Genomic DNA, 25241 nt, shown 5'->3' with positions numbered 1-25241 from the left:
GTATAGCATCGTAATACATAGATAGATATATAGATAATCATATAATAGATGATTGGTTATATTGTACTGTAGTGTAGCATTGTGTAGTGTAGTGTAGTGTAGCACAGCATTGTTTAGTGTAGTGAAGTGTAGCATCGTGTAGTGTAGTGTAGTGTAGTATTGTGGAGTATAGTGTAGTACAGCAGAGCATGGTGGACTATACTGTGGTATAGCATTGTGGAGTGTAGTGTAGTATAGCATTGCGTTGTTCAGTATGGTGTAGCATTGTGAAGTATAGTGTGACGAAGTGTAGTGTTGCATTGTGGAGTATAGTGTAGTATATTGTAGCATTGTGGAAACAGTGTAGTATAGCAGAGCACTGTGAGCACAATGTAGTGCAGCCCAGTGAACTACATTGTACAGCTCAAAGACACGATGTGTCCTTCAGCGCCGGCTGAATGAAACACAGGAAGTGATGCGGGCTGACGTCGGCGCACCTTCGTTACACAGCGCTCCTTTGAAGCCGGGCAGACAGTCACAGAGGCCGGCCACGTGATGACACGGCCCGTTGCTATGGACACACTGGGGACAGGCCTGGCTGCAGCGGTGGCCGTAGTAACCCGGGGAACAGACTGAGGGCAGAGGGGGAGAGAGAGGAGAATAATGCTACTATAATACTATCATGCTACTACTCGTTACTAGTTATGACCAAAAACAAATAGCAAGATGAAAACACCTTCTCCGCCTCTTGTTTCCAAAATGCAGCATTTGAAGCAGTTTGCTTATTTTATGAATGGTATGTACTTTGGTTAAATGCACTTATTGTAAGTTGCTTTGGACAAAAGCATCAGCTTAATAAACATTAATGTAATGTAATGTAATGTAAAGAAAGCATGATTTAGAACCCCAAAAAACAGCCTGTCCCTCTCTGCTCCCTCCATCCCTATGTTTCTCCCCCATTGAGAAGTGTTGCATTCCCACGCGTGTGAATGAAAGGCAAGATGGATTCCCCAAACCAATCAGATCCCCTGATGGGTCAGAAATCTGTTTAAAATCTAAATCGCCTCGTACAGAAACACGCATGCAGTCACCCAGAACAGATATTCACACTGAGCATTTCACTCACTAGTAGCGGAAGGAGGGCTACGGCATTTCTAACAAACTACACTCAAATCATGGCACTTAAATCCTACCTAGGGAATATGCCAACACAGTCTCACTCCGAGAACGTCAAATAATGGGCTGCTGGAGCACCCGATCTGAACGTCAAACATCGCCGGGGATGGCATTACATTGTAGTGAATTGAATCCCCTCTCCGTCTGCAGACGACGCGGAAGGATACCTTTCCCGTCAGTGACTGACGCTAAAGTGCCCTTGCCACAAATCGGTATTTGACGTTCTTGGAGTGAGACTGTGTTGGGTATGTATGTATTTCTGCATGTTGATTCTGTTTTATATGACTTACTCCTCTGGCAGGTAGTTCCTCTGAATCCTGGGGCACATTCACAGGTCCCCTCGTCCGGTGAGCAGGAGGCCCCGTTTTTACAGTTACACAGGAGGGAGCAGTTAGGGCCCCACCGGCCCTCAGCACACACGCTGTCACAGTGAACACCTGGCAAAACATGTGGGAATGTACATTTATGCAGGGTAGCACACACTCTGTCGTACTGGTACTGTAGATAATGGCTATGATGTTGCACTTGATGTACATACATCCTACATTAAGTGTGATTAATGTATTACATTAACAGTGTTATGGTCGATAATGTATCATTTTAATAACGTCGTTGCGTACCTTAACTGTCTGTAATGTTTACATTTGGTTGTCGCATGATCATTTAGATACATTATCGCAACATTTATTTTGATCAAGAAGTATCCAGCTAGGTCAATGACATTATCCATCCCGGAAAATAATAATTAAGTACATTAAGTATAAGTACATTACTGATTACCAGACTCTTAAGACCAGTTTCGAAAACTGAAGTTAACACAAAGATATAAATGTTAAAGACATCCAGTTCTTGCATTAGTTCATTCATCAAAAAAATCTGGATGAATAAAATGGATGGCTCGATAAAGGTATTTCCCCAGCTTGCTGTTAGTTTAATGAAACATTGTCGGTCATGTTTTTGTTGTTATTTTTCTAAAGAACCTCAGACTCAATGAGTGCACCACCTCCTTTGATTCTCGGGTGAAAAATATCTGCATATTTGTACCCAACCCTTTCTCCCTTCTGGTGCATTCCTCTGTTTGAGGGGCAAAAGTATGCACAACAACAGGCCAAACGAAGCAAGTACAAAGCCCCGTGCTGAGCAAGAGGTTGCTAGGCGATGTCGGAATGCTGTTGAAAAACTGCTTAATCTTTGAGTAAAAAAAAACGCTGAGACATTTTAAGTCCTGGGAGCTCTGGAACTAAAACCCACTGCCGTCTACAATTAGAGACTGGCACCAAGGAGGGAGAGAGGGCAATGAGAGCCAAAAGAAGGGCAAGGGGTACGGTGAAAGGGAAACCTTGTTTGCATAAAGTGTACAGGTTTAAGAGGAAGTGATCACCAATGGGGCAGGATCGTCAATTGGCCAGGGGGGGGGTTGAACTTCAAGTCAATTCAATCATTCAATTAAGTGTATTATTTATGATGATATATAAACAAAGAACACAAAGAAGACATGCTATTATATATATAAATATTGATAGTACTAGTACTATCAATATACTATCAAAGTACTATCAAAGTACTATCTTATGTGAACAGAGGTCTGAGGGAATCTTAGGTCGACAGACATGTAGGTATACCTCGCACCTACTGTATGTATGTCAACTACGGCACCCATTGCACTCCTGACCATCCCTGGAGGAGGGATCCCCCACTCGGCATTCCTCCTCAAAGATTTCTTCCTTGCTGATTAAGGGATTTTTTTCTTGCCCTCTTGGGGGCTTGGGTCAGGGGGGTGTCATAAATATTTGGCCTGTTAAGCCCCTTTGAGACTGTCACGGTGATTAAGGGCTATACCAATAAAATTGAAAATTGAATTAATCTCTGGGAACGCATGAAGCGCCTGTACTGTGAATGACAACGAAAACATCCCCCCGCTCCGCCCCCCACACTGACCTGTCCAGCCTGCCAGGCAGCGGCAGTGGCCGGTGGAGGGGTGACAGCCGTCTGCGTGGCTGCAGTCGCAGCGCTCCTTGCACTGCATGCCATAGGTGCCGTCCTAAAGGAGGTCAGAAAGCAGGTCATTCATGTGTTTGGTGGAAGGGAAACCAAACCCTCCTGCTGGGACCAGTCCTTGCCCCACTATCAAGTTGTGGCGCCAGTAGCTCAGGAGGTAGAGCGGGTTGTGCTGGTAACCGCAAGGTTGCTAGTTCGATCCCCGGCTCCTCCTAGCGTAGAGTGTCGAGGTGTCCCTGAGCAAGGTACCGAATCCTAAACTGCTCCCGACGAGCTGGCTGTCGTCTTGCATGGTTGCCTCTGCCGTCATTGAATGTGTGCATGAATGGGTGAATGTCAGGCAATATTGTAAAGCGCTTTGGATAAAAGCTCTATATAAATGCAGTCCATTTATCATTTACCAAGTCGTTTTAAGTGCATTCTTGCTGACCTCTAAACTTTTTATTTTTTATTTAAAGGGGGGGAGGCTTTTTTGCTGTTCAGGGCTTTTGCTCTCTCGCTCTCTCACTCTCTCGCTCTCTCACCCTCTTGCGTTCTCACCCTCTGTCAACTTTCTCTCTCTTGAGCTCTTGCTCTCTTGCCCTCTAGCTCTCTCTCGCTCTCTTGCTCTCTCACCCTCTCTCGCCCTCTAGCTCTCTCTTGCTCTCTTGCTCTCCCGTTCTCTATCTCTCTCTATCTCTCTCTATCGCTCTCGCCCATCAAATGCTTTCCTGGGAAAGCTGGAAGAAAGAATATCGATTCAAATTAAGTGGCCGACACAAAATTTAGATTGAGTAACATAACGTTTTTTTTAATTATACGCAGTAAAATCACATTTCAGGGAAATGTGAAGGCAATCCCCAATTCCCGGCGTTGCTCACAGTTCATATACATTCGAGGTCAGACACGGCACCACCCCCTTAAGGACACTTTATCCTGACGTAGAAGTATAAACGCAGGCCGCTCCGTGAAGACCCACATCATGTCTCTACGTGGGGGCCGTTCTGTACGTAGAACTGTACATTTCGAGCTCAAGAAACCGACAGAACATGACATGTGATGATCTCATGGTTCATAGTGGGCAGCAGGCCTTGGCCCTCACCTGGCAGTAGAGGTCACACTTCTCTCCTCTCCAGCCTGGGGAACAGGTGCAGCGTCCGTCCAAAGCGTTGCAGGCGCCTCCGCTTCCGCATTTGCAGGTGAGGTTGCAGCCGATCCCCCAGGTGCCGCTGGGACAGCTGATGGAACAGTCCACTCCATACCAACCTGGGAGTAGGAGGTTGGAGAAGTGTTAAAAAGATGATCAGAGTGTATTGGAATTCAGCCATGGGTTGGTCTCTCAACAAGGTGGATTTAGTATAACCACCAAACTAGTGGTATGCGTCCGTACTTAATGAAATAGGGGGGAAGTATGTATTTATTATTATTAATAAATACATACTATAAATAAATACATATTGTACTTTCACAAAATGAACAAACTGATGTTGTATTTGTACAATGTTTAAATGTTTAACAAGTGATTATGGTGTTTTTGACACGTTTTTGACAAGTTTAAGTAGATTAAGTAGTCAAATCACATTTGTGGTAGGCCAAATCACATTTGATGTGGGCGTGGCCACCCCAGGCCCCTCCTTGGACATGCCCCTGCTCCAATGACTGAAGACTGTTTCTACACACCGGCTTTACAGGAGCAGGCTCCATCCACCGTTGAACACTGGCCCCCGTTCTTGCAGTTACATTTGGAGGAGCAGTTCACTCCATGCGTTCCCAAGGAGCAAGAGATGGAACAGTTGGGTCCCTGGAAGAAATCAAGGGTGAAATTATTAGAAAGGCATCTCCATTCATTGCAAAAAAAGAATCCAGCCAACTGTGAAAATAATTAATTGAAAATTCCAAGCATATTAATCCGTTAATCCACATGTCACAGCAGAAAGTACAGTACAGTAGTATTTAGTTTTTTAGTAAGGGTAAAAAATACAATACACACAGAAAATACATCCATATACACAATTTGAGTGGTAGCATCGTTAAAGTCGTTGCAAAAAACATAAATACATTTACAACAACAGCAGTCATACAAAATGCTAGGTTTGTTTACATACCTTGAACCCTGGGGCACAGATACACTTTCCCGTCACACTCTGGCAGTCTGCGCCGTTCTGACACTGGCACACCTGCTGGCAGGACACCCCGTAGAAGCCCGGGGTGCAGGTCTCGTTGCAGTACAGACCCGACCAGCCGGGCTTACACTTACACTCCCCGGACATGGGGTGGCAGCTGAGGACAGAGCGCGGGGGAAGTAGTGTTAGCTTTTAATAGCATGTCAGCGGCAGTTACAACAACAACAGACTTGTGGCTCGTCGCAAACGGCTACAAATCCATCTTGCAGTTCAGTACAAAAAATCTATCTCTATGGGTTTGTGAACTAAAATTGGGGAATTCCGGTTATCTGTTTGAAATCGTAACTTTCCCAGTAACGATCAATTTCCCAGTTAACTTTATCTTGCGTGGAAATTAATAAACAACTGTGGCATTCATTTTTCTGTATTGTATTGTGTATTGTATTGTATAAATTCCGGGAAATGTATTTGTAGAGAAGGGATAGCTAGGGTTAGTGTTTAAGAAGATGAAGCGAGCATTTGTCCTTCTACTTAGAATGCAATTTCTAATTATTTTTTTTATTTTTATTTACATTTTTATTTTATTTACACAGTTTATTTACATGTAAATGACTTAAATATACTGTTAATTCGTACATTCAAGCCTTTAGTCTTTATCAAGGTCTTCATCGAGGGTGATTATTCAATAAAAAAACTTAAAAAATGCGTCACTCTGGTCACTACTCTGGTGAGTGTTCTCGTGGGGCTGATGCTGGGGTTGGTGGTGAGGTCAAGCGTGTGTTCCAACAGTTTTCTCCATGTGCCGACAGAAGGCACATGGAGTCTGAGTGACAGCTGGGGCCACCTGACAACAGCGGGCCCATTGAGAAGCAGTGCTGCAGTTGTTTGCGCCCATAACCGTAACACATGCAACCTTGTCACATGTAGCAGACCTCTGCTGGTCTGCTACTGGTACACACTCAACTCTCTTTCTCAAAGGACAATCGTTGTGTCCAATCTTCCAACCTAGGATTTTGTTTTTATTAAGCTTTCATCAAACCAAATCTACAGTAATGGTTGATCTTGCACTCAAAGTCAAATCAAAGGAAGCATTTTATTCAAATATAGAGTGTAACATTTTGGGGGGATTTTTTGGTATAATTACTAATTCAAATCTGTGTAATCAATATGTGTGGTTTGTACTGAATATGACTCAGAATGTATATATATATTATAGTTGATAAAGTGGCTACTGTTTTCCGAATTTGACACTTAAGCAGTAGCCAAAACCTATTGGTTAAAATGTAGCTCCCAGCAACACAGCCAAAGACATGCATCATTAGGAACTATTACTTATGCATTGTTATGGCTATTTCATCCTTAGAAGTTATTATGTACGGGGCATTTACTCTAGCCTCATGCTAGATAATGTAAGGAAATATAGACAAAAAAAAACATAATCCACAAATATGTGTCATCAACTAAACATGTGTTAGAGAAGACCTGTTATAATAGTATGATGGTCTCTTGGTGGAAATTTTAATAGGCTTCAAGACCTTTTTTAAATAACTTTGAAACATTCTTTGAAAGCTGTTTGTCATTTTAATCATAATGAGTTATAATAAAGAATAGGCCGCTCCTAACCGTTTGGAGACACTGCTCCGTTTGAACCCTTTGAACCCATGAGGAAAAAAAAAAAATCAAATCAATCTAGTATCTGTTCTAGTTCACTGCGGTCAGCCCATCATCGGCCATCCTCCACCAAGACGGCAGTCTGCTGATGTGTTTTAAACCCACAGTGGTGGCCGTGCCCTGGCAGACGTGAAATATTATTTATGAATTTCCAAAATGCGTCCACAATAGACTTACAGTCCTATCAAAATTGAGCGGAAAAAACATAGCCTGCTCTGTTTTGCTTTCCATGTGCTTTGCTAACCCTAACCCTCACCCTAACCCTCACCCTCACCCTAACCCTCACCCTAACCCTCACCCTCACCCTAACCCTCACCCTCACCCTCACCCTAACCCTCACCCTAACCCTAACCCTAACCCTCACCCTAACCCTCACCCTCACCCTAACCCTCACCCTAACCCTCACCCTCACCCTAACCCTCACCCTCACCCTAACCCTCACCCTAACCCTAACCCTCACCCTAACCCTAACCCTCACCCTAACCCTCACCCTAACCCTAACCCTCACCCTAACCCTCACCCTAACCCTAACCCTCACCCTAACCCTCACCCTTACCCTCACCCTCACCCTCACCCTCACCCTCACCCTAACCCTCACCAACCCCCCACTAACCCTAACCCCAAAAACGGTGTGCTTTCTGGCTCTGCCTCCCTGAGCAGCCTACCTGTGCATGTTGTGGGCCAGGCAGGGGCAGCGGCGGTCACACCTGAGGCCGTAGCGGCCCTCGGCACACAGCCGCACCCCGCAGGTGTCCCCCGTGTAGCCGGGCTGGCACGCACACGCGCCGCTCACGTGGGAGCACTGGGCGCCGTTGGCACAGCGGCACGCCTCGGCGCAGCCCACGCCGTACGTCCCCACCGGACACTCCTCCTGGCACCTGGGGGGGAGGGCGGGGTCAGGGGTCAAAGGGTCATGGGTTATGATAGAACGACGTGACGGATGAGTTTGTTAAGAGTGAGAAAATGATGGTTATAAGGTTTTTCGTGTGTTTTGGATTGGTATTTTATTCTCTCATTATACCACTTGTATGTAGTATATAGTACTTGTGTTTGTTGATAAAGGGGCAGTAGGAAAGGTTCAAGCGCTATCGTTTCACTGAAATCTGTCATGAAAGGCATATTCACCTGTCAGCTATTGTTGGGTGAAATGGGAGAATATCTGTTGTGGTTAACTGCATGTCTGCTGTTGGAAATATTTCAGACTTCAGGTCGCTTATGGCTAATTTCTGACAAATCCGGCCAATAAAACACATTTCACAAGTGTTGAATTCACGTTTTCTTATTTTCTTTCTTTCTTCTTCAATCGTACCTAATCCTACCTATGGCACCTTTAACTTTAGTCTGTATATATATTCTACATCGGTATATCTGTATTACTTATTATAACTGTTATTTGATATGTTGCACGGTTGAGGATGTGTGTAATTCAAGCATTTCTTTGCTACTAATGACTTTTTATTTGCGTTGCTTTATTTGTTGGTCCTTTTCAAGAGGACCTAACCTAACCACTGTTGACGTTTCCTTGAAATAACTCCATTGATTTCCCTCTGTAATTTTCAAGTGAAACCTACGTAGATGATCGTACGTTGATACGTGACATTATACACTTTACATCTGTTAATTAGCAAAGCGTTGGAGGGTAAACATAGCTCACCCCTACAGTTCTGTTCAAACGTGACATGTTTGCCTGGAAAACATCCAGTCATTACTTTTAAAACCTATCCATTATGCCCTCCGCGTTCTTAACCCGAGTGGTCCGATACTAAATAAAACATCGGTGGCCATTTCTCCTCCGTGGTGCGTTGGCCCTTTGGTCCCCCCCTGTTGCCAGCTGGTAAGGGTGTGGTACTTCTGCCCGGTTACCCATGGTGCTGTACCCTGACGTTTGGATGCCCTCAAAACCTTATTTACTCATAAAAAGGCACTTGAAGGGTTATTCCTGGCTCCTCACTGGTCTTGTTAAGTATATGGTGCGAGCTCACAGCTAATTATATGGACTTACGGTCCGGCAAGGCGCTTACATTTGGACGTGAAAGGAGCGGCACTTTCTCCAGCACGGTTCAGAGAACCGTGGTCTGGGAAATAGGTTACATTTCAACATTTAGACTCCTAATATGATTGTTTGCTTTTCGTCACATTTAAACATTTCCTCGATTAGTAAAACCATAGATTTCTGTCATATACTCTTGTGCTCTGCTGTGTAGAATGAAAGTATGAGTAGGAGACACAATATACACAAAATATAAATACACTACTGTTTACTCTTTGGAAGCCTCATCTTTACAATGTGAACACACTCATGAAAAATACTGAATTATTAGAAAGTGTCAACACTAGGCAACATATTGGTAATGTTGTTTTGAAACGTGTATTAGAACGGCTCCCCAGATAATGGCAGCATGGATACGGAGGCTTGGCGATACACGTAGGGGAACTCAAAACCACATCCTCACCACCACGGTTACATACATGATTGCATTTGACATCACTGCTTTAGTGGTGGACAGGCATGATGTCAGAGCACATGACAGTGTTTGGCCACAAAACAAAAACATTGTGGACTTACAAGCCCCCTCAGCAGCTATAGTGGTTGAAATACATTTTATCGTCTACTATCGTCGACTATCCTGCGTATAGTTTTTCATGCGATCTGTACATCATGAGGTGATGATAGAAAAAAAGGTTTAAAAAAGTATTTTAAGCCGTTAAAGACATTTTGTTTGTTAAGAAATGCCAAAGCCATACCTGAAGCGCCGTATTTGGTCCTTTTTTGCTTTGTGTTTTTGTGGAAAACAAAATGTGCTTGTTGTTGCTATGCACGTGTTAAAACAAAACAACAAAACAACACATCTCTTCATAGAGCTGATGCATACCGCTCCCCTGTGTATCCCGGTCCACAGAGACACTGTCCCGTGGAAGAGAGGCAGACCCCGTCGTTGCGACACTGGCACTCCTGGGAACAGTTCCGGCCGAAGCGGCCCTCCGGACAGGGCTGGCCGCACACCGTGCCCTGCGCACAACAACAGTAATGCAATCCTATGGCATCAGCTCTGGAGATAATTACACACACACACACACACCACTGTGTGTCATTTACTGGGTGTGATTAATACCTACACGACATGCATGTGTTTAGATCACCAAATCACCCTAACAAATAACTGTTTACAGACCGGCACAAATCCAGGTGACCTGCCTGCATGCACATGTGTGTGCGTGTGTTTGCGTGTGTCCCTCCCTGTGTGTGTTTGTCTGTGTGCGAGTGTTTGTGTGTGTGTGTGTGTGTGTGTGTGTGTGTGTGTGTGTGTGTGTGTGGGTGTGTGTGTGTGTGTGTGGGTGCACGTTTGCGTGCCTGATGTATTGCATGCCTGCCTGTGTGGTATGTGTGTGTGTTCTTCTGTATGTGTGTTTCTTTGTTTCGGCCTGTGTATGTTTGTGCCCGTAAATGTGCAAGTATGCCACTGTGCATGCGTGTCTGCCTGCCCACACACACACACACACACACACATGCATGCACGCAAGCAGGTGCAATGCATGTGAGTGAGTGAGTGAGTGAGTGAGTGAGTGAGTGTGTTTGCCTGCCTGCCTGCATGCATGCGTGCACCTGTGTGTGTTTGACCATGTGTGTGTCTGCCCCTCTGCCTGCCTGCGTGTGTGTGCCTGCCTGCCTGCCTGGGTGTGCGTACATTCACATCTGTGCGTGCCTGCTTGGGCTTGTGTTTTCCGTACCATCCATCCTGCGGGACAGGAGCATTCTCCGGTGACGTGGTGACACACCCCTCCGTTCTGGCAGGGGCAGCGCTCCTCGCACTGCTGGCCGTGCTTCCCCGCCGGGCATAGGTCCTCACAGCTGCAACCACAAGTACCATTGTCATTAGTCTCTGAGACGCCACCGGAGCTCTGGGCTGACTCGATTTTCAAAAGGAGCCTTGTGCTCCTCCCGAGTCTTAAAAGTAAAGTGGGGCCACACGCAAAGACTTTAGGGGGGGCCGCACAAAGGGTTTTGTGTGTGTTTTGTGAATGGATCGGCTCTCTGCCTGAGACGTCACGTCCCTCGAGACATTTTGTTGGAAAAAACAATAATATATAATAATTCATAAAACATTTTTTTTTATAAAAATCTAAATTTTTCAGATGGGCTTGGTGTAGAGCCCTGGGGTTCACTGCTAACTGCTTTAGCCAGACCTCTTCTTAAACCTCCCGGGCAGGGTAGCTCAGAGTTCCCCTGTTCCTCTTAACGAGAGGCGACCGGGCCCCAAACACATCAAACGCCCCAAAGGAGACTTCAAGAACTCAAACACCCCAACTTAAACACCTCCCCTCGACCCAATCTCAATCTCTAACCCTTTTTTTCTTTCTCTCCTTCTGAAGCGACAACAACAACAACAACGGCGGCGGCGGCGGCGGCGGATGCACTCACAAAGCGCCGGTGTATCCTGGCGAGCACGTGCACTCCCCGGTCACGTGGTGGCAGGCCGCCCCGTTCTGGCACAGGCACCTCTGCTGACAGCCGTTTCCGTAGGCGGCGGGCTCGCAGCGGGCCTCGCACCGCCAGCCCCTGTAGCCCGGCGGGCAGATGCAGGCGCCGGTGATGGGGTTACACAGCGCAGCGTTCTGACACTGGCAGCGGCTGCTGCAGTGGGGGCCCCAGTGGCTGCTGTCGCAGGCTGGAGGACGGGGGTGGGGGAGGGGGGGAGGGGAATATGGGGGAGAGACCGGGGGAAGACTGAGTGATAGGCAAAGGCAAAGGCAACTTTATTTATGAAGCACGTTTCATACACGAGGCAGACTCAAAGTGCTTCGCATTGAAACATCCAGCCATTAATACATTTAAATAACAAAATAAATTAGTAGAAGTAGTAGTGATAGTGTATAATGGAGTTATTGTTTCACTTATATGGACGGAACTGAATGCAAATGTTCATGCCGATGAAACAGTCGGGATGAACGCAGAGACGACATTGTGAATGGAAGATGTCACTACATGTTTATACATTTTTAGATTTTTAACTTTTTAATCAGCATTGTTCTTTCTTTCTCTCTTTTACATATAATTTGTGATTTTGTCGATTTTATGTATTGTATGTTTCTGCATTTAAAAAGCCAATAAGAATATTTGAATGATTATTATGATTATTTATATGTTTGTCTGTGTACAAATGCAAGTACACGAGCCCGGGTCCACGCAAGCACACACACAAACGTGCAGGCACACGCACGTAAACGTGCACATGCACACACATGCACGCACACGCTGATACAGACACACACACACACACACACACACACACACACACACACACACGTGTGTGTGTGTGTGTGTAGTAGTTAAACATAGTTAAATCATTGTGCTAGAATAGATCAAATCATTCCTTCCTTATTAGGCTAACCAATTGCCTGTGCAAACGTGGTGGATAGAAGACCCTTATTCGGAAAAGCATGACCTCCTCTTTTTATTCGGCTATTTCAGAATGTGTCCAACTATAAAATTGCTTTAACTTATTTCTCTTTTAATTATTTCTTTATTTTATTTTTTTCATCTTCTTTTTCATCTTTCATCTTCATAGTCATCTTTTCAGATGACTATAACGCTTAGAAGCTTGAGCTTATCCCCCTCTTATTATCACCGTCTTCTGTCTCGCAGGTTTGCTACTGAAAAACTAGAATTTCCTTCAGGATAAATAAAGGATCTGACCATCTACCTGATCGTGCAGTTTGACGTGAAAGCCACCTCAGACCAAAGCCCTAGTGTGTACACACAGCTGGTCCTTCGCGAGTCTGGAGTCCATCCCATCATAACCTGTCAGCCTCGATGTGACCGCTGTAAACTAGTTAGGGGACCCTAAAGAGCCTTTGGCCACATATTTATTCTAGATCACTTTCATGTCTCCAGACAACCAGGCCAGTGCCATGATTGGCGTCTGGCAATAATCAGGAGGGAACACAAGGCTGTTGCTTTAACAAGCATAACCTTTAATTACAGTAGTCCCTGTTTATATCTTCTCTTACAATGTTTAGCCATTTATTTTCTTATTCTCAACTCTTCAATGCCTTCAGTCTTAAAAAAAAATTTCAAAGATGTACAGTACAACATCCAACATCCAACAAGTTTGAACTAAAAACTACTACTCATCATCACTTCCTCTGACTTCTCTCCCAGTTTGTAACCATCAAACCCAGAGTTGAACGTCAGAGCATTTGTTTCCTGAGGCATATAGAGGTCCTACAGATTGGCTGCTGAAAATGATGTAGAATGAACAAATCCCACTTCAATCTCATTTCACTAGGCAGATACATATGATTGAATACAGCTTTACAACAAAGCTAAATATAGCAATTCTCTTTCTCTATCAACACCACCACTGTCAACACCACACACACACACACACACACACCACACGCACACGCACACGCACACACACGCACACACTCACACGTTTCATTAGGTGAGTGCAGCGCTCAGGTATTGTTCTCTTTTGCTACGATTTACATATTCTTCCTTGAGGATGATCCTTGCACATTCATATTGCCGTCAAAACAAACTGGTAGACACTCGATAGTACTATTCCCCCTACATACAGTACATCACACACAGTGGTGTCTGACTCCCAACGTGGTGGGCAGGGTACAGTATGGGGCCAGCCATGTCCAGAGGGACATTTTTGGCCATCATTGTTCCCTTCTGAGATCCAATCCCAGCATCCTGGTACCTTTGTCCACCTGACCTAGATTTGATAAAAGCAAGAGTGTAGGCGCTTTGAGGGGGGGGCCGGGGGGGGGGGGGGTCCTTGGGACAGAGTGTTCCCTTTCACAAGCCTATTCAAGATCCTAAGAGTGGCCGGGGAAGAAGAACAGGGCCTCGTGCCAGATTTGATCACAAGGCTATATGTGACACAGTCGAGGGCGACACAACAAATTAGGATTTCCTGTTCTTTGGTATGTTGTCCAAAATCGGTAGTCGCACGAGTGCAGTGCAGAAAAAACATTTTAGTCTGAAAAATAATAAATGCAATGCAGACATAGTCGTGGACGACGTTCAATTCGAACCCGTGGCACTCCATTGTCAGAGAAAGCGATATATTTTATTGCCATATGTTTGCCGAAGATAATCGATTTAGATGACCAAAACAAATGTCTGCGAGGGAGAAAGGCCAACAAGCTGCTATGAAAGCAAGCTGGAGCAAAGGGTTGGGAAAATGGGTGCTTCCACGTTCCCACTGCTTGTTTGTGTCCCAGATGTCCTGGGGTAGCCTCGTGAACGCACCCTGATCTCGCCCCCTGATTTAGCTCCCTGATCTCACAAGATCTTGTCACAGGTTATTTTTCAAAATATGGTAATTTCAAGGATTAATTTATTTGGGTTTTGCTTAAAGAAGCATTCTATTTATCAAAGTTATGAACACTGCCCTGGGCTAAAACAACATAAATCACTGAATGTAAAACAAATAAAAATAGGATAAGTATATATATATATATATATATATATATATATATGTGTGTGTTCAAAGCATATTAGACACAATGTCTGTATTGTATTATTTGTCTATGAACAACAGCCTCCACAAACACATTTGAAAGCCAATCTTGTTAACAAGATGAACAATTATTTCCCCTGCTCTAGGTCTTACTGAAACGTTTGCGTGCATCCGTGGTTGAAAAGCATCCCCCGATCTTGTGTTTGTCATGGGCACTGCCTATCAAAATCACAAGCCTTTTAGCCTAAGGTCATTTCTCCTTCTATTCTTTCACTGTTTTTCCGAAGCTCTTTGCTCTCACACTCCCCTTCTCTCCCTGGATCAATCTCTAGTCTGTTGTTGTGACCCAATGACCTAAATAGTGACCAAAGCCACGCTATAGAGCTGCGTATGGCAGCTTCCAATGGTATCAAAGTCATCGTGGTATAGTGGAGGTTCAATAAATGGTAAGAGACATGTTATGAGACAAACTTGCCCCCATATCAAGCAGGTAAACACTTCAACCAAACTACCTTTCCCTACACTGTATCTTAACAGTGTTTGTGTCCACTCATAGATACACACTCAAAGCAGGTACTCTCAGCAAATAATAGAAGTTTACTCCAATTCAAAAGAAACAACAGAAATCCAAGGGAAGGACCACAACAGGAAACAGAAACCACAAGAGGCGTCAAACCAGGGAATAGCCTATTGGGGGAGCTCAAATACACCGACCACAGGTGAGCATAATTAGTAATCAACACATTGGACCAGCAGCAGTATGAAAGGACGGGCAAAGTCTCCTGGGAAAGTCCCTCAGAGTGGGCCGAGAGGAGATGAACAAGAACTCCCATAGTTCAGCGATCGAGCAAACCAAAAATAGTCAGGGCAACTGCCCTGCCAAAACTACGGCAACACGGTCATGAGGGGGACCGTAGCCATCAGCTAGAGCGACGTAAAACCCCTCCAAAACTCTTCTCCATGACTACCACGGGACGTCAATACAGTAACCATCCCCATGATGATTCAACCACACAAGTTAACCGTTTTTTAACAGCCACCAAACAAAGACATTGTGTGTGTGATACATTATTTATTTATTTATTTGTACATTTTTGCACGTACAATATATTGACCCATTTTTGTTTTTAATATCAACCAATTTGGTAGTTACGAGAGAGTGCGTTTAGGAGTTAAAGCCAAGCTAAGGGTGAGTGTGTGTGTGTGTGTAGGCGTGTGTCATCTGTGCGTGAAAGAGAAAGCTGGGTGCCACCCAAGCTAGGTTGCAGCAGTAGCGAGGAGCAATGTGTGCGCTTTCACTGAACGCGGACCAATACAAAGACACACACACACACACACACACACACACACACACACACACACACACAGACAACAACAGCTGCAGTGACTTACCACTGGAACAGTCCGGGCCCCCCCAGCCGGGCTCACACTGGCAGGTGCTAGGGGCCACACAGCGGCCGTGAACACACTTCTCCGCACAGTGGGCTGCACAGTAAGAACATGAGGAGGATAGTTACACACATGTAGATCACCTTGAATGTAACGCCATTATATGAGACTTGTGAACACACGCAGCAGACATCTCTCTTCACACCGTTTGCCGTAGTATAACTGGATGGACTATTTGCCATTTGATGAAGAGGTTTCATAGGTGATGAAGAAATAATGAAGAACTTCTTTAATTATAATAATTCCATTATAATGTTATGGTTGTTTAAAACAATGTTTTTTTCTATGTTTTCACAATATCAAGGGACCTAATTGATTCATTGATTTTACAACTGATGCACGCTTATTTCGGCCATGTATCCCATCATGCATAGCGATTTTCAATGTCACTGGATTCATCTAATTAAGATTGTCTGTTACATTCAGGTCATACGGGGTGACTTCTAACACGCGTTGGGTTGTTTATGCGACTGATACACGTCACGCATAATTAGTGTCTGAATCCCCTCTCTAATTATTCCCTTAAAAATGTAATGTTTACGATGAAGGGAATAGGGAATGAGGGCACAAGTGAGCCAACGCTGTCACTGTTAGTGGACACTAGGGCATGGTGGGTCGATGAGAGAGGGAGGAGCTTATGAGAACTTACGGACACACTTCTCGCCGTTTTCATTAAAGCCCGGACAGCACTGAGACTTGCGCCGGTGCATGGTCTTCTCCCCCCTGCGGTACGCTATCCGGTAGCTCACCCTTCACGTGCACACACACACACACACACACACAGGGGGAGATAGATAGATAGATAGATAGATAGATAGATAGATAGATAGATAGATAGATAGATAGATAGATAGATAGATAGATAGAGAGAGAGAGAAAGAGCGAGAGAGACACACACACACACACACACACACACACACACACACAGGTAGACAGACATGGGGACAGACAGGCAGACAGACAGAAAGAGAGAGCATGGCCAATTAGCATCAATATAGGAGTTAAGTGTTTCTAAGGGTCTCTTCTTTTTTGATGTCTTTGCATTCAGACTATTATCAATGTTCTCGGACAATGAATGAGTACATTGTCCACCTCCCATGGACCTTTCCTTACCTGTGCCTGGTGCACTTGAACCAGTTGAGGATGTCTGTGCAGCTGGTGTAATACACCTGGTCGTAGGGGTGGGCGTAGGACTCCTGCACCGTCACAGAGTAGCTGGGACACACAAGCACACCAGCATGAGGAAGAGCCACCATCAGACATATTAAGTCACAGTCAGTGTGTGTGTGTGTGTGTGTGTGTGTGTGTGTGTGTGTGACTGTGTGTGTGTGTGTGTGTGTGTGTGTGTGTGTGTGTGTGTGTGCGCGTGTGCGTGTGCGTGTGTGTGTGTGTGTGTGTGTGTGTGCGCGTGTGTGTGTGTGCGTGCCTGCGTGTGTAGCAAACGTGTTTGGGTGGTTATAATTTAGGTGGGCTGCTTTGTTTTGGCCTCCCCTACGGCAATAAGATACAACACAAAGACTATTAAGGCTATTAATCATACGACTGTGTGTGTGGAGATAAGACGGCACCGCCAGGTATCTGGCACAGGTGTCATGATCAAAGCGCTGTTTGGGTCGGCCATACAGGCTTTTGGCACTGAGTATCAAAGAAAAAAGGTTTGTGGTTTGAAACTTGTAATGAGAAACTAACTTGTAATGGCTGCATTAAGTTCATATCAAAAAGAGAGGATTTGAGTCTGGCTCCCTCGTGACTGCCTTGTGAACAGCTGAGAACCACAGGCTCTTTTGTAGCCGGTAAACTGCCTCACCATATGCCCTGTGTCAATGTACACCTCTCTGTTAAACCCTCTGCCCTTTTTACACACCTTGTTCCCTTTTTAAGACAGTGTTACACATTTGAGATATGTTACATGTAAGGTGGTTATTTACAGTAATAAGAAGAGCCGGTTGGTTTAAAGGGCTGACTAATCAAGTGCTTTCTTTAAATATATCTTCACAAAATAGAAATAGGATTTTCTGGCATGTTATTTGATTTGATTTCACGCATACAACATTTGTTTCTCTTCTTTCCTCTCCAATACTCTTCCAATAACAAGACTTCCATAGAGAGAGAGAGAGAGAGAGAGAGAGAGAGAGAGAGAGAGAGAGAGAGAGAGAGAGAGAGAAAGAGAGCGGGAGAGAGAGAGCAAGAGAGAGAGAGCAAGAGAGAGAGAGAGAGAGAGAGAGAGAGAGAGCGGGAGAGAGACAGAGCGGTATAGAGGTAGAGAGAGAGCAGGAGAGAGAGAGAGCAGGAGAGAGAGAGAGCAGGAGAGAGCGAAAGAGAGAGAGTAAGCGAGTGGGAGAGAGAGAGAGAGAGAGAGAGAGAGAGAGAGAGAGAGAGAGAGAGAGAGAGAGAGAGAGAGAGAGAGAGAGAGAGAGAGTGTGTGTGTGTGTGTGTGTGTGTGTGTGTGTGCAGCTGTTGGGTCCGATTAGCCAGTGAAAGTCTATCTAGCTGGGAAAGTTGCCCCCCTTTTGTTCTTTTCACTCCAGTCTAATGGATTTCCAGGATTCCCCTAATTTAGAAATGAAAACACTTTTTTTTCATGGAGGGCTGTGTCAAATGTACTGTAAATACAGAGGCTTTAAGTTGGTGTTCATTTTAAGGGATGGGACGCCTGATTGTGAATGATCCCTTCCACAGCCAATTATAACTTTCACAGATACTTTCAACTATCAGACGCATGGTGCTGGAAAGGCCTGCACACACACACACCGGCTACATAACAGACAAAGGTAACATAATACTCTAATGTGTTGAACTGCCACTATCAAGCACAGAATATCGATTTTGGACATACTTTCGATTTGGACATACTCACGGTAAACATACAGGCGTCTGAACACTGCAAAACATGATTAATATCATATGCATTTAGTTTGTGTGTTGGTTTGATTGTTTGTCTACTTTAGAGTATTCTAAGGAACAATTTCGATGGATATTATTAAGTGTACTATAGAGCCTGGGACCCAAATGAATCTGCATGCTCATTGCTCTGGCACATGCGTCTGCCCCCCCCCCCCCCCCCCCCCCCATTCAGATAGAGACTAATCACAATTGTTTAACTTGACTGTACAGAGGAGCACCCTAGGGGAGCACCATTGAGCCATTTTCATGAACACCCATGATATCTTTCATTTAAGTATTTTCATTCATGTCCTGGTTTGTAAGTGCAGTTTGGTGATAAAGATGTTGGCTCTCATGTGCTAAGATAAAAACCATCTCCCAGCATGCTTCACTGACCTTTCCCAATGGCTGCAGACGTTGGGATCCTCCAGATTAAGCGTGGAGGAGAGGTGTACAGTTACACCAAAGGATGCAGCCAGGAGGATTATCCTACAGGGCCAGACAGATCCGGCCATCTTGGTCAAAGCTGTGCCTAGAAAGAAAAAAAAATAGTTCAAATGAAACCATGAATGGTGTGGGTGAAGTAATGCCATTCTATCTTAGCGTCGTGTCACTGAACATAGTCTGTGTATCGTGTTTGAGTTTTGAGTAGGTTTGTTTGAGTCAGCCTCCAAAGTTAGTCTCAATGTGGTGTTTCATTATCGTTTCCCTCCTGTAATGACAAGTGTATGAAGTAGTATGGTTTTATAGGAAGAGTAATCAGAAGACAAATTGTTCCCTGTATTTAATGCTTCTCATGAGCCCAGAGCAAGCTTTGGGTGTGTAAAAAAATATATAGGGTTCAGCATTACAGTATTTACAAACTGCAGAGAGATATAATCTGATGTTGAGGTCACTGAAGATGTAGGTGTTGCTCAACAACCGCGGCTTTTGTGTGATGTTGTGTTTATGTTCAGGATGACAGAGGTTGTTAGCCCACAGCTATTTCAGCAGGGATCCAGTGATAGTTATAATGATAAGGAGTATAGGAAGCTGGGTCAGGCTTATCATTTGCTCCTGTATTTCAAGGAAGTCTCATATAGTATTTGCTAAGAAGTCTTTCTTCAGGGCACAGAGAAGGGGAGAAAGACGTCATTGCACAACAATTATTTTCTAGAAGTGCCCCACACTTCTTTGTTAATTGGGGCGGATGTAATGGTACAGCACACACATTGTACCATAAAACCCTGTCACCTCACTGCAGTGAAAATGTGGGTGAAGGCAGGGATTGATGTTTTTTATCCACATGGTTAAGTGTGATATACTTGCATGCTGTCCAAAAGCTTATCTTTTTAATTACATTTTTATCTCTGTTGTCTTTCTCTGTTGTCTGGACTAATGGGGCCAACTCTGATGGAGTTATGTCCCCCATCATCTGTGTGATTTATCTAATCTGGCCAATGAATGAAACACGGTCAACACTTTTCACACCAAATGTTCCCGAACTTGTACAATGAACAATCTTTTTCAAGTTTAGCTCAGCCCAGACCATTTAACATGTTCTTCCCTGGCGGGTGGTGTGTGTGGGTGTGTGTGTGTGTGTGTGTTGGGGGGGGGGGGGGGGGGGGGGGAAGCTTTTCTGTTGTCTCCCCTCCTACCAGGGAAACAACTGGTCATGGCAAAACGTCCCGACATGCTAAATTATGACCCCAGCTGTCTGAGCACCCCCCCCCCCCCCCACCCGCCCCGCTCCTACTACTTAGTGTGTTCCCTAAAACAAATAAACACGACTACCCCACTACTCCTGTGTTTACTCCAATGCATCATGGGTAAGACGGGACCACTCTTACTACCCTGGGCTGACATGGCGGGACCCCCCCTGCTACGGGGGTTCTTCAGTGGATCTGAAGACTGCTGACCTGTGTGTCTGTGCGGACGGTTAATGGAGGCACCGGGGGGCTCTCTGGTTTCACTGGGCTAGGGAGGGGGGGCACAGCTGCTGCCCGAACCATGGCGGGTTCTTCCCATCCTGTGACAACTGCACTGGGACCAAAACAAGGCCAATGCTGTGTGTGTGAAACGGCTCTACACACACACACACACACACACGCACGTACACACTTACATACACACAGGCAGGCACACACTAACATACACACACACACACACACACACACACACATACACACTCAAAACACTGAATGGGGAGGATTAGGGTGGACGTCTCGCAGTATTGACGCGATTCACAATTCCATGTCGAGGGATGCCAAGAATCAAGACCTGTTCTCTGAAGTCTTTCCAGGAACAGACAAAAGGCTGCATTGAATATGTTTTAGGTCATATTTTACATTGAATACGTGCTTCTTTGGCACATGCTTTCATGTTGATTTAAAAAGATTAGACTTAAAAAGATTGGACTTTTTCTATGGCGGGGCATACACATTGACAATATTTTGCATATATTTCGAGATTGTGTTTCTTTTTGTTGTTTGTTTTACATTTTTTGCATCTTAGTAAATTACAATTGTACAGATTTAATAGTTCAGAGTTTTCTCTTTGTGGCAAGCACATAGAAACACAATGATACACAAATAGCATTAAAACATGTGTCCTGACAGTAGGTGTTGGAGGAAGTCCAGCAGCGCAGTGTTAAAGTGGGTAGCGACGTTGCACATCATAGGTCATGTCACTTACCAGACCTCGCTTAGATTTGGCTGATTCTGGTCCACTTTAAATCTGGCTGTTCCTCCGATCTCAAAGATATGCATGTCAGGATACCGGGACACCCCCAACGGTCCATAGGTATGAATGGGGTGTGGGTCTATCGGGGTCTGGCTGTCTGTCAACCTTATGTCTTATGTCATCACCCTGGATAGGCTTTCACAGCCAAGTAAGTCATATAGCGTCCATATAAGTTTCCTGACCTCATATTCCACATGGAAGTTTACTTCTGAAATATGTGAGACAGGCATGTCTGAGACACTGCAACCGGTTCCAATCCTCCTTCCACTGTGTGTGAAGGTGTGATGTGTGTGTCTGATTATCAGGGGTGCAGCTGAACATGCTTACCAATGAACTCACAAATCACTTAACGACATGAATGACTCTATACAAGTAGGGCCAGGTCAGAGAACCACAATACACTCTATATCCAGTATGTCTTTCTCTGTAGGAATGTCTTTCTCTGTAGGAATGGCCCAGCAAACGACGGGCTGTCCACTTGTGGTACTGCAAGTAGCTTTACACCGGTTGGTAGGCTGTCACACAGACCGTGTATGGTCACTTTAAAAGCTCATAAGCAGTTTTCCAGGAGACCAGCTGTGGTCAACAAGTCAACGACACAAGGTTTGCTGAGGTTTAAACAAGGGGCCTCCAAGAACAGAACACGCATGGGCTGTTCATTCGATACCGACAGACAAATTCTGTTGACAAACGCTAGGCAGCTCCATTACCTTTGTATTTGATACATTTCTAATTAAAAAGGGTTTGTGTAATTGGTTGTATGATTTCAGTTTTTCAAATTGGCCCCTTGGTTAATGCTTACTGTGTTTTATCTGGTAGAAATGTTGGTAATTGTGTTATGTTTTATGTTTTATGTTGTGGATATGTTAGACAGTTAACATGCTCAGTTTCTTTGACAATGTCAGTTAACAGGTCTACAGTACCACTTGGCTAATAATAGGCAATTCATTCACCCTCCTTTTCATGTCAGCATTGTTTTCTAAATGGACAGTTGCAGAATTCCATGTATTCCTGTTATTCCGTATACCAGACTTAAGTGCCACTGTTACTTTATGTAAAACAGCGGTTCTTCATGAGTACATGACTGTAACTTCCCAAAACCCAAGAATGTCCAACCACAAACACACAAATAGAAATGTTACGTTAAAGGATTTACCTAAAGTAAGCACGTTTTGAACACACTAAGAGCTGTATGATTCATTTAGGATTATATATGAGTTATTCATCAATAGCAATAATATATCCTTCACTGTGCTTCATTTGACATCATATTGGGATGATGCATATCATATGCATTTGTGTTCATCTTTAAACCCTGTGGAACTGGGTTACCAAAGTAGGCTCTTAATGGGAAGTCAAGGAGACACAAGGCTAGACACACACAAGCGCGCACACACACACACACACACACACACACATACACGCACCTAAGGCCAATTTGGGATCTTAGCCAAGCTTGAAAACTTGAGTAGACAGACCCACTAGGGATTCAAGATTCAAAGGCATAGACTCTGTCTGACCAACTTAAATCTATGTAATACGTGTATAACTCAATACCAGATACCTTACCTAATACCTGTGGAACTATGGGAATGGTTTGTGTCGGGTCAGGTCGTGCATCTTTACATTTGTATTAAATTTCTGCCTGCATTATTGATGTTGTGAGATAATTAAAATCATCCATGACATTGTTTAAGAGTGACCCAAATGGAAGATCCCAGAGTTCTAAATAAAGAGATTCTGTTGAATCAAGCGTAAATGTACTTCATGTAATATGCATGTAGGCTACTATAAAGTGTATTTTATGCCTGGTTTTCCACCAGCGTTTACTTTCTTATTGGGGCCTCATCAACGGCTTCATCATGTCAAAGATAGTCTGCACTAGCATCCTTTCACTCTTTGAATACAGTGCATTTATTGGCAAAAAGGAAATAGACAATTCAGATGACTGAATAACAACAATTCCATCACCAAAATCATGCAACTCTTGATTTCTCCTTCACTCTATTTATATTTAAAATAACCGAATAGAAGAGAGTGTGAGGGTGGAGCCAGATGTTTGTACAGAGCTGTAGTTTTGTTTCCACGCAAATGGCATATCATGTTCCTTGGCTCACTTTCAGTAGGCCTACACAGCAATAGTATTGTGTGACACCAATTACTGAACCTCATTTGGAAGCCATCTGTATAAATGAGAATATAATAACACAACAATTTGACATACTTTTACACTACCTAGTGGCCAGTGTTTTGAAATTGATATTGTTGTTTGGAGAATCAGGAAACAAGATATTACATAATGTCATATATGTTGATGTTGTCTTACACTCAAACGTAATGACAATATCCATGTCACCTTCAATAAGGTTTGCAACACTGGCATTACATTTCAACTATCTAAACTTCTGAATTTTCTGTATGCCTATAGTAGGACCAAGCAGGACCAAGAGAAAATAGCTACCCATATCTCAAGACTTTCTAATAATCAGGGCCTATGTGTCTATGTCTATCATATGTAATGTATGATCAGCCTCATAGACAGGGATTATATCATCTATTCAGACGTCCCATGACAACAAATAGAGGGGGGGGGGGGGGGGGGGGGGCACATTTGAAAGACCATTGTGCGTATGCCTCAACAAACTGTAGTCCACAGTTCCCTTAACAGAAATAGTCAAGCCCTGAGGCAACGGATGGCTTGGGCTCTGCTTAATGTGTTGAGCTTTTGTCAAGTGGAGAGGAGCCTTTAGTGGCTGGACAACGGTCTAACATACACAAGCAAGTCACTCAACCTCAAAGAGCTTACCCACAGAGATAAATCAGTAATGGGAATTATCCCCAACTAGTGAACCATGTTCGTTGAACAAAACGAAAAAAAAAAAAAAAAAATAGAAATGTCCACCAAATGTTGTCGTCTAGAAGTATCTCTATTTAGGTCTATGCGTTTGATATAAATTAGAAAGAACGTGTCAATACCTTTTCCAAATCAAAATTAAACTGCAGTGTGATACTCTTCATCTATGTAGCCTATCAACATTAATTACAAAAGTTGTACTCGTTGATTAAAAAGCAACTTGACATTTGGCATCAAATTTGAATCGCATGTGTTAAACACACCCAAAACGGGGTTGTTATCTAACATATGTCCGCGCAAGAATACAGACGCGATCTTACCTTGAGAAATGGAATAGTGGATCCTGTTTTATCTCATTAATCCTCTTCAATCTGAGCGATACAGCAGACTACATTTAACATCCTAACTGTAGCCTACAACTTCTTGAAATTAAGAACATCGTCATCTCCGCATTTAATTATAATGATCACGAAGTCAATTAAAAAACTAAATAAAAACGGTTAGCAGGTCAACAAAATATGTGTCTCCGTATTCATCCCACGCAGAGTGGGAAAGTTCCTCTTTCTCAAACCCAATGGCCCGAGTAGCCTACTCATGACCTCATCGCACTTTAAGCCAATGAAGTGTGTGCGCCATTCATGGCTGTTTTTCTGGCCAGTGGGTGAAACGATCAAGTTGTAAAGAAAAAACAACCACCAATTCAATTACCATTACAAGGTTAATTGCTAGTTGTACTTATAACAAGTAGAAGTGTTAGGATTTCTGCCTTTATTTTTGTATCAGAATGTTCAAGATACAACCATATTTGGAGCCACTGAATTTCTCTCTCTCTCTCTCTCTCTCTCTCTCTCTCTCTCTCTCTCTCTCTCTCTCTCTCTCTCTCTCTCTCTCTCTCTCTCTCTGTCTGTGTGCCTGCATTTCAACATTGACCCT

General features: G+C 44.0%; 1 protein-coding gene across 1 annotated transcript in view; it reads right to left on the bottom strand.

Moving 5' to 3' along the window:
• The window catches only part of megf10 (multiple EGF-like-domains 10), a 32018-nt gene extending 7191 nt beyond the window's left edge, over positions 1 to 24827 (bottom strand). Inside the window, exons 1-15 of the mRNA XM_084486923.1 lie at positions 24629 to 24827; positions 19130 to 19265; positions 16964 to 17065; positions 16500 to 16600; positions 15794 to 15886; positions 11347 to 11593; positions 10656 to 10776; positions 9800 to 9936; positions 7592 to 7804; positions 5238 to 5412; positions 4813 to 4933; positions 4235 to 4398; positions 3094 to 3196; positions 1446 to 1592; positions 477 to 611 (exon numbers count right to left, since the gene is read on the bottom strand). Of these exons, the coding sequence (XP_084343049.1) occupies positions 477 to 611; positions 1446 to 1592; positions 3094 to 3196; positions 4235 to 4398; positions 4813 to 4933; positions 5238 to 5412; positions 7592 to 7804; positions 9800 to 9936; positions 10656 to 10776; positions 11347 to 11593; positions 15794 to 15886; positions 16500 to 16600; positions 16964 to 17065; positions 19130 to 19248 (1978 nt within the window). The 5' untranslated portion in view covers positions 19249 to 19265; positions 24629 to 24827. The remainder of the gene's footprint in view (positions 1 to 476; positions 612 to 1445; positions 1593 to 3093; positions 3197 to 4234; positions 4399 to 4812; positions 4934 to 5237; positions 5413 to 7591; positions 7805 to 9799; positions 9937 to 10655; positions 10777 to 11346; positions 11594 to 15793; positions 15887 to 16499; positions 16601 to 16963; positions 17066 to 19129; positions 19266 to 24628) is intronic.
• Positions 24828 to 25241: the final 414 nt, after the last annotated feature.

Source organism: Micromesistius poutassou, assembly GCF_964030765.1.
Source record: "Micromesistius poutassou genome assembly, chromosome: 22".
Lineage (NCBI taxonomy): Eukaryota > Metazoa > Chordata > Actinopteri > Gadiformes > Gadidae > Micromesistius > Micromesistius poutassou.
The sequence above is the reverse complement of the archived record's forward strand: the minus strand, read 5'-3'. Positions and strand labels throughout refer to the sequence as shown.